Below are 9,301 nucleotides of genomic sequence, written 5' to 3' on the forward strand. Positions count from 1 at the left end.
TCTTCGATTACCTTTAACTTTTCATTGAGCTCTACAATTAAAGCTTTAGATTTATTTAGTTGTTGCGTAAGATCGTCAATTTCCTTTTTATAAATTGAATTGGCATTACTCTATTTCATATTTTGCAATTCAATTCGTCGAAGAATTGCTTTTTCTAGCCTGTTGAAGGTTGGCTATTTTTTCTTTATATATATGTAAATGTCCACGATGACAAAAGATGGTCGATATACGAAACTATCGATTTTGATATAGCGATATAAGCATTATGGAATTATAGAAGGTGGCGCATTGCTATTATTTCAGCTGATTTTTATGGGCAATTATTACGTCATTTTCCTTTAGCTCTTGTTTTTTTTCTCTTTAATTCGCTTAAGTAGGCATCTGTGACGTAGATGCGCAGAACGAAGCAATTTCGAACTTGCGAATGCGCAATCTGGGTAGGTTATTTGTGCGATTAAGCATTTCTAAAGCTAAAAGCACATTGAGCTGCACTACACTGCGCTACAAAATATTATTTGCATGTATTCTTATCGAGCAATTCACACCTAGCGGCAGCAGCACTGCGCGGCGCGGCCATGAGCAGCAATGTTGATCAAGTAGGCAAAAAAGTGAAGCGGCGCTGCCGCTACGTGTCGCGCCGCTTAGTATGCACGCACTTTAAATCTTACGTGCTGCCTTATATTACCCAAAACCATTAAGTTTTGGGTTCCCGTAAAAGTATACTGTTCAAAATTTTAAGAATACGACTGTGTGTAAATTAGTTCCAGTTCAGTGAAAAAAATTTGATGTTCAAAAATTTGTATAGAAATTTCATTTAAAAGGCGATTGTAATTTTTATGCATGGATTCAAGTTGAATAGTGAAAACGGTACAGATATGTCGTCAATAAAAGTAAAGGCGGACTTACTTGCGCGACATGTAGCAGCAACGGCGCTACACTTTTTGGACTTTGCCCATAAGAATACATGCAAAGAATATTTTGCCGCGTAATGTAGTGCAGCTAAATCTGCGCTTATCTTAAAGCAGCAAGACGTTTCATAGTTCAAAATCAACGCAGAAAGACGATCCATGTGAATTTTTTGCTCGCGTTGCTTTGCTTTGTGCCTTTGCTGCTATATTCAACCTATCATCGATTTGCTATCTGTCGTTACCGCATTGGTGGTTTTACATGTAAAGCTTTATATATTATTTGGAAAACAAAATATTGTGGCTATTCAATAAAAAGTGTGTTAGAGTTGTAATATAACAACAGCTGTTTTAAGAAAAACATAACTCGAGCACGGACGATCATATCAGCCGACTACATATTTTCGATCTATCGGTGGCAATCGCAATAATCGATAAACGGCTTGCGTATACACATCTAACTTTTTCAGTATACATTCCAAATTATCAAACGTGTACGGAAAAGTGGAAAAATTTTGCCGTGCCTTATAAAAATAATATAAAATAAAACTAAAAATATAAATTTTGTTGTGTTTTGCGATTTTGGTAAGTTGAAAATTGCAGTAACAATGAGTAGCAAACGTAATATGAGAAGACTTTTCTAGAAGCAAAGGGAAATGTATGCTAGGACTTTGTTTAGACCAGTTTCTAGTAATGATGAAGCAGGGCCATCAAAATCCTCTGTGGAGGAATGCGGTACTAGCATAAGTGGAGTTGGCGATAAAGGGAGTTTGCCTACTAAGTACGAATGTGAGGAAAGTGATTGTTCTGATGGTAGATAGTGAAAATTCTGTTATAGGCAAACTGCAGCGTTCCTTTAAGGAAAAAATCCTGGAATGGTTTACTACTTTTAGACCATCACGTAGAGCATTTGAGAGCCTTCTTAGTATTTTACGAGAAGAGAATCTAGATGTACCAAGAAGCGCCGAAACACTCTATGCCAAAAGAAGAGAAATCGCAGTTACTAAATCCATTCCACCAGGACTCTATTGCCATGTTGGTTTGAGCAAGCAATTGAAGAAAATTGCATACATATTTAAAGAAATTGACACTGTTTATATAGACATCAACATTGATGGGTTGCCATTATTCAGAAGCTCTCGCATTCAATTGTGGCCAATATTGGTGCGGCTAGTTGATTTTAGTTCAGTTTGTATTTTTCCCGTCGGTATATATGTTGGAAATAAAAAGCCAAGCGATGTTTCGGAATTTTTAAATCCTTTTGTTACGGAAATGGAGAATATCATGGAAAATGGCATTGAACTAGGTGGCAAATTGTTAAAAGTTCTGATAAGGTCAATTGTATGTGATGCTCCCGCGAAAGCGTTTGTTTGTGGTACACCTTATCATTCAACTTCTCATGGTTGCAGCAAGTGTACGCAAATCGGGGTAAAGGTAAACCATGTAATGGTATATTCTTCTGTGTCTGGAAATTTGGTAACTGACAATGACTTTTTAACTAGAAGATACAAAACACATCATGAACCGAAATTTAGGAATTCAAAGACTCCACTAGAAAAAATTGGTGTAAAAATGATAAGCCAAGTAGCTATAGATAGTATGCATTTGGTGGATTTGGGGATAATGCGAAACTTTTTAAAAAGAATTTTACAAGACGATATAAATATAAAAGTTGAAAAGCTTAAACGGAAACATATGTCACAATTTTTAGTCTCTCTAGTACCGTTCATCACGAAAGAATTCGCCCGTAAGCCCAGATCGTTCGATGAAATCTCAAATTGGAAGGCAACTGAGTTTCGCCAATTTCTGTTATATACAGGGGTCCTTATTCTAAAAGACAATGTTCATGGTGACTTATATTATCAATTTTTGCTTCTATTCTGTGCGTATAGGATGCTCCTTTGCCCCAAATCATATTTAGATAATTTGGGAATTGCAAAAAATATGTTATCTTTATTTGTTGAAAATTTCTCAACTATATTCGGGGATTCCATTGTTACTCATAACGTTCATCATTTACTACATCTAACGGAGAGTGTTGAATCAATTGGTCTGTTATCAAGTTTTTCAGCTTACGATTTCGAAAATTATTTACAAACATTAACAAGTAAGGAAGGTTAAGTTCGGGTGTAAACCAACATTACATACTCAGTTGAGGGCTATGGTGACAACATAAGGGAAAATAACCATGTAGGAAAATGAACCGAGGGAAACCCTGGAATGTGTTTGTATGACATGTGTATCAAATGAAAGGCATTAAAGAGTATTTTATGAGGGAGTGGGCCATAGTTCTATAGGTGGACGCCATTTAGGGATATAGCCATAAAAGTGGATCAGGGTTGACTCTAGAATGCGTTTGTACGATATGGGTATCAAATGAAAGGTATTAATGAGTATTTTAAAAGGGCGTGGACCTAAGTACTATAGATGGACGCCTTTTCGAGATATCGCCGTAAAGATGGACCAGGGGTGACTCTAGAATGCGTTTGTACGATATGGGTATCAAATGAAAGGTGTTAATGAGCATTTTAAAAGGGAGTAATCCTAGTTCCATAGGTGGACGCCGTTTCGAGATATCGCCATAAAGGTGGACCAGGGGTGACCCTAGAATTTGTTTGCACAATATGGGCATCAAACGAAAGGTATTAATGAGTATTTTAAAAGGGAGTGGGCCTTAGTTCTATAGGTGGACGCCGTTTCGAGATATCGCCATAAAGGTGGGCCAGGGGTGACTCTAGAATTCGTTTGTGCAATATGGGTATCAAACGAGAGGAGTTAATGAGTATTTTAAGAGGGAGTGGACCTTAGTTCTATAGGTGGACGCATTGTCGAGGTATCGCAATAAAGGTGGACCAGGGGTGACTCTAGACTTTGTTTGTACGATATGGGTATCAAATGAAAGGTGTTAATGAGTATTTTTAAAAGGGAGTGGGCCTTCGTTTTATAGGTGTTCGCCTTTTCGAGATATCGCCATAAAGGTAGACCAGGGGTGACTTTAGAATTTGTTTGTATGATATGAGTATCAAATGAAAGGTGTTAATGATTATTTTAAAAGGGCGTGGGGCTTAGTTCTATAGGTGGACCCCTTTTCGAGATATCGCCATAAAGGTGGACCTGGGGTGACTCTAGAATTCGTTTGTGCAATATGGGTATCAAACGAAAGAGTTAATGAGTATTTTAAGAGGGAGTGGGCCTTAGTTCTATAGGTGGACGCCTTTTCGAGATATCGCCATAAAGATGGATCAGGTGTGACTCTAGAATGCGTTTGTACGATATGGGTATCAAATGAAAGGTGTTAATGAGTATTTTAAAAGGGAGTAATCCTTAGTTCCATAGGTGGACGCCGTTTCGAGATATCGCCATAAAGGTGGACCAGGGTGACTCTAGAATGAGTTTGTACGATATGGGTATCAAATTGAAGGTATTAATGAGAGTTTTAAAAGGGAGTGGTGGTAGTTGTATATGTGAAGGCGTTTTCCAGATATCGACCAAAATGTGGACCAGGGTGACCCAGAACATCATCTGCTAATTTATTTATATATGTAATACCTGCCAAGATTTTAAGGGTTTTTTATTTCGCCCTGCAGAACTTTTTCATTTTCTTCTACTTAATATGGTAGGTGTCACAATCATTTTATAAAGTTTTTTCTAAAGTTATATTTCGCGTCAATAAAACAATCCAATTACCTTACCATATTTCATCCCTTTTTTCGTATTTGGTATAGAATTATGGCATTTTTTTCATTTTTCGAAATTTTCGATATGGAAAAAGTGGGCGTGGTCATAGTCGGATTTCGTTCATTTTTCATACCAAGATAAAGTGAGTTCAGATAAGTACGTGAGCTGAGTTTAGTAAAGATATATCGATTTTTGCTCAAGTTATCGTGTTAACGGCCATGCGGAAGGACAGACGGACGACTGTGTATAAAAACTGGGCGTGGCATCAACCGATTTCGCCCATTTTCACAGAAAACAGTTAACGCCATAAAATCTATGCCCCTACCAAATTTCACAAGGATTGGTTAATTTTTGTTCGACTTATGGCGTTAAAAGTATCCTAGACAAATTAAATGAAAAAGGGCGGAGCCACGCCCATTTTTAAATTTTCTTTTATTTTTGTATTTTGTTGCACAATATAATTACTGGAGTTGAATCTTGACATAATTTACTTATATACTGTAAAGATATTAAATTTTTTGTTAAAATTTTACTTTAAAAAAAATTTTTTTTTTAAAGTGGGCGTGGTCCTTCTCCGATTTTGCTAATTTTTATTAAGCGTGCATATAGTAATAAGAGTAACGTTCCTGCCAAATTTCATCATGATATCTTCAACGACTGCCAAATTACAGCTTGCAAAAGTTTTAAATTACCTTCTTTTAAAAGTGGGCGGTGCCACGCCCATTGTCCAAAATTTTACTAATTTTCTATTTTGCGTCATAAGTTCAACTCATCTACCAAGTTTCGCCGCTTTATCGGTCTTTTGTAATGAATTATCGTACTTTTTCCGTTTTTCGAAATATTCGATATCGAAAAAGTGGGCGTGGTTATAGTCCGATATCGTTCATTTTAAATAGCGATCTGAGATGAGTGCTCAGGAACCTACATACCAAATTTCATCAAGATACCTCAAAATTTACTCAAGTTATCGTGTTAACGGACGGACGGACGGACGGACGGACGGACGGACGGACATGGCTCAATCAAATTTTTTTTCGATCCTGATTATTTTGATATATGGAAGTCTATATCTATCTCGATTCCTTTATATATGTACAACCAACCGTTATCCAATCAAACTTAATATACTCTGTGAGCTCTGCTCAACTGAGTATAAAAAAGTATGTCAAAAAGCCAACTCAAATTCTTCCACAAATAATAAATCGAGTCAGTCATGAAACGTTGCTAGCAAATGAAAAGCATCAGGGCTTTAAAACTTTGATGGGCAGAGGTTTGTGTTATTTTTTCCAGGATTGTGTCTTTTCTTCTAAAAAGCCAGACAATAAATATAACAATCATGCCAAAAGAAGTAAAGCGCGTATCCTTCAGCAACGTCGAGAACGTACCAACATCCTCTTGTAAGTTTCATCACATATACATATGAATAAGATATCATCAACTCAAGTATTCTTTTTTAGATAAAAAGTCACAAGTTGCAGAGTGTGCAGGTTGCAAGGCGCTGGATGCAAAGATAACAAATTTGCAAGGTAAGTTATTTGACGGGCATGGTAGTCACAGTTTTAGGCTATTTGCCGCTCCCCCGCGAAATTCGAGTATAAATGCACTCATCCGTCAGCTTACTATGATGCATACAAAATCTTATGTGTCGGGCCTATAATTTCAGTCCAATGCAATGCAATTCGATAGTACCATCGGTACTAAGCGTTCTCTACCTAGGTAATCTTCTGTCATATCGAAAAATTTTGTAAACAAATTGTTTATATTTTGAGAAGTTAACGATTTATAAAATAAATCTCATACTTTAAGGGTTTACATCGTTTGACTATAATAAAATAGGTAAAATATTGGGTAATAGTATAGTTGAGGGGTCGACTGCTAATACGCTACCAAAAATATCGAGAGAGGTGTAAAACGACGCGTATTAATCTCGAGAACAATAATCCGATGGCGGAAAATAAAAATTTTATCTCTGTCCGGAGATATTTGCATTTGAAGTTGGCGATTTCCCTGTGGTTGTTGTTGTGTTTGTACCCCCAAAAAAAATTGTGCATCACCGTGGCGGTAGCCACGGTTATACCACACACCCGGACTTGGCATGGCGTAGCCCAGGGTTATTTTTTATAATCGCGGCCGAAGGCCGCCAACGCAGAAAGGTGTTCTGCGCAAAAATACTATGGATCCGACCCCCGGTTTCGGAGGTACCCGCGGGTCTTTTTTCGGGTTTTCGTTAATATCTTTTGAACGCGTTAAAATTTTTATTTTCCGCCTACGGATTATTAATACTGATGTCAAGGCGCGTCGTTTGACACCTCTCTTGATATTTTTGGACGCGTATTAGCAGTCGATCCCTCAACTAGACTTTTACCATATAAATAAGCCACACGCAAATTTTCACCGTACGGCCGATTTAAATGAAATATACAACAAATTTTTAAGAAAAAGTGATTCAGTGTACAGAGGGTAATTTTTGTATGTATGAAGCGTGGTAGGTATCTGATATGTATACCAACAATACCGGGGCAATGATACTTAACAGTAAAAGAGTTTAAAATTTTGTGGTTGTTGATATTTTGATGATTTGGCTGCATATTCCATTTACGATTCCGGATAATAAAATAATTTTTGTTATAAGTCTACACTTTTTCCAGTCAAGTTCAGAAAATGACAAAAGATGATCAAAAACTCAAAAGTTATTGCAATTAATTTTACCTGTTTGCTTGCAATTGACACAATAATTTGTGTTGTTTTTACTTCCAGAATCAGTCGGAAACCTGAAGGAGACCATTTTGTGTAAGAGTGTTAAATATTTTCTATATATTACATATACTTAAATTTAACTTTTCAACTTTTCTTTAGCCTTAATGTCTTCTCAGAATACTGCAGTGATGACTGCACTTGCAGACACAAAAGTGGTGATGAGCAAGTTGGTTCAACAAGATGCTGCAGCATGCTCAGTCAGATCTTACTTTCCTCTGTCGTATGCAGAGGATTTGTTTAAGATAAATGAAAAGGTTGTTCCTGAAAATCGGACTTTGTTTGTGAGTATTTTTTCCAACAGTGAAAATTATAAAAAATCAATTAGGTTTGGGGAACCGTTGTTGAATTTTTATTTTATTTAAGGTTTCTTAAATCGGGTTAATTTTTTCAGAAAGGAAACTCAGCCTATCACACCGATGGTCCCGATAAAAAGCTCAAACATTTAGAAACATGTTTTTTCAATTAGAATGAAGTATTTATCGGCAGTGATTTGGCAAACACTAAGAGTGTATTTCTGCATGAAAAGCTTCTCAGTGAAAATTCATCTGCCTTGCAGATGACGTTCAGAATCGCCGTAAGCCCTGTAGTTCGCGTCTCGCCAATTTGTAAGAAAAACTAAAAAAAGATCAATACAAATTGAAAGAAAAGTTCGGCCTAAACCTCGTCGTAGGTAAATCGCACCAAGTACTAATTTTATTTAATTTCAAAAAACTTTAATTGTCTGTACGATAAGAGCTCTTGGCTGAGAATATGGAGTTTGATTACACCCGATCTTAAACAGCCTTACTTCTTAATTTTACTTTTTACATAAAAAATTAAAGGTGGAAAATTTTTAAAATCTCAATGGATAGTAATTGGTGAATCGGATTAAAGACAACGTCTACTTATTAATTCCATACTGTTTTATCAATTTCACAAATATTTTGACAGATTCATATTTGTCGTTGGTATAAAATCGGTTACGCCATTGTAGAACAAAATACGGACCCACGACAAAAATTACAAAAAGTTTTCCACAGTCTTTTGCTGTTTTTCTTCGTCATACCTCCTTCTCGACAGTAAACATTTGTTTTAAAATTTTCTTAATTACTTATCGTTAGCTCAATTAATAAAGTCCCAAACCAACAATTAGAAGATATGTTAAAAATTTGGTTATGGACTTTGTGAATGGAGTTAAAGCTATGTTGTGATTGGAATGATTTTGTATCATACTTGGTATGTTTTAATAATTATTTTCACAGATTTCAACACTTAGGAACTTACTGCAAAATTCGGTGAACAAAAACCTTCACAAAGTCCTCAGCAGTGCAGTCATAATGGACTACAATGTTGACGGCACTCATGGGAAGAAGGGCCTTAAAGAACACGCAAAGTTTTATTCAGTTTTCTTGGGTAACATCCGTAAAAAGTATTAAATTAACATAATCTTAATATATTATTATTTCGTAGAATCTATTATAAGTCTGACTTCTAATGATGAACCGGAAGAACAACTACGAAAAGCAATGCAGTTGCATAAGAAGCGGGTTTTCCAAAAAAAAGGCGGCATGGCGAAGGCAGTAAAACCATTGCCAGAAAGGCTGGATTAACTGTTTCACTACACCTTTTTCAGGTTTAGTTCAGAAAGTTGCAATTGAAGTTCAGAAAATTACAAATGAAGTTCAGAACGTTCAATTGGAGTTCAGAAAATAACAATTTAAGTTCAGAATTTGCAATTGAAATTCAGAAAATTACAATTTATATTCAAAAAATTTTTCAATTTAAATATTCTGAGCTACAATTAAAACTTTTTTAACTACAATTATATATTCTGAGCTACAACTGTAATTTTCTTAACTCCTATTATAATTTTATGAACTTCAATTTAAAATTCTGAACTTCAACTGCAACTTTCTCAAATAAACCTAAACAAGTAAGGAAGGTTAAGTTCGGGTGTAAACGAACATTACATACTCAGTTGA

At 35.9% G+C, this 9,301-nt stretch overlaps 1 protein-coding gene across 1 annotated transcript; it reads left to right on the plus strand.

The window, feature by feature from the left end:
- The first annotated feature begins 5,919 nt into the window (after positions 1-5,919).
- On the plus strand, positions 5,920-9,019 carry LOC137235224 (uncharacterized). The gene is made up of 6 exons (XM_067758324.1): positions 5,920-5,980; positions 6,041-6,109; positions 7,341-7,373; positions 7,440-7,621; positions 8,582-8,732; positions 8,790-9,019. Exons 1-6 carry the CDS (start codon positions 5,920-5,922, stop codon positions 8,927-8,929), a joined length of 636 nt encoding a protein of 211 aa, XP_067614425.1. The 3' UTR covers positions 8,930-9,019.
- The last annotated feature ends 282 nt before the right edge of the window (positions 9,020-9,301 follow it).

The sequence above is a fragment of the Eurosta solidaginis genome, chromosome X, assembly GCF_040869045.1.
Source record: "Eurosta solidaginis isolate ZX-2024a chromosome X, ASM4086904v1, whole genome shotgun sequence".
Lineage (NCBI taxonomy): Eukaryota > Metazoa > Arthropoda > Insecta > Diptera > Tephritidae > Eurosta > Eurosta solidaginis.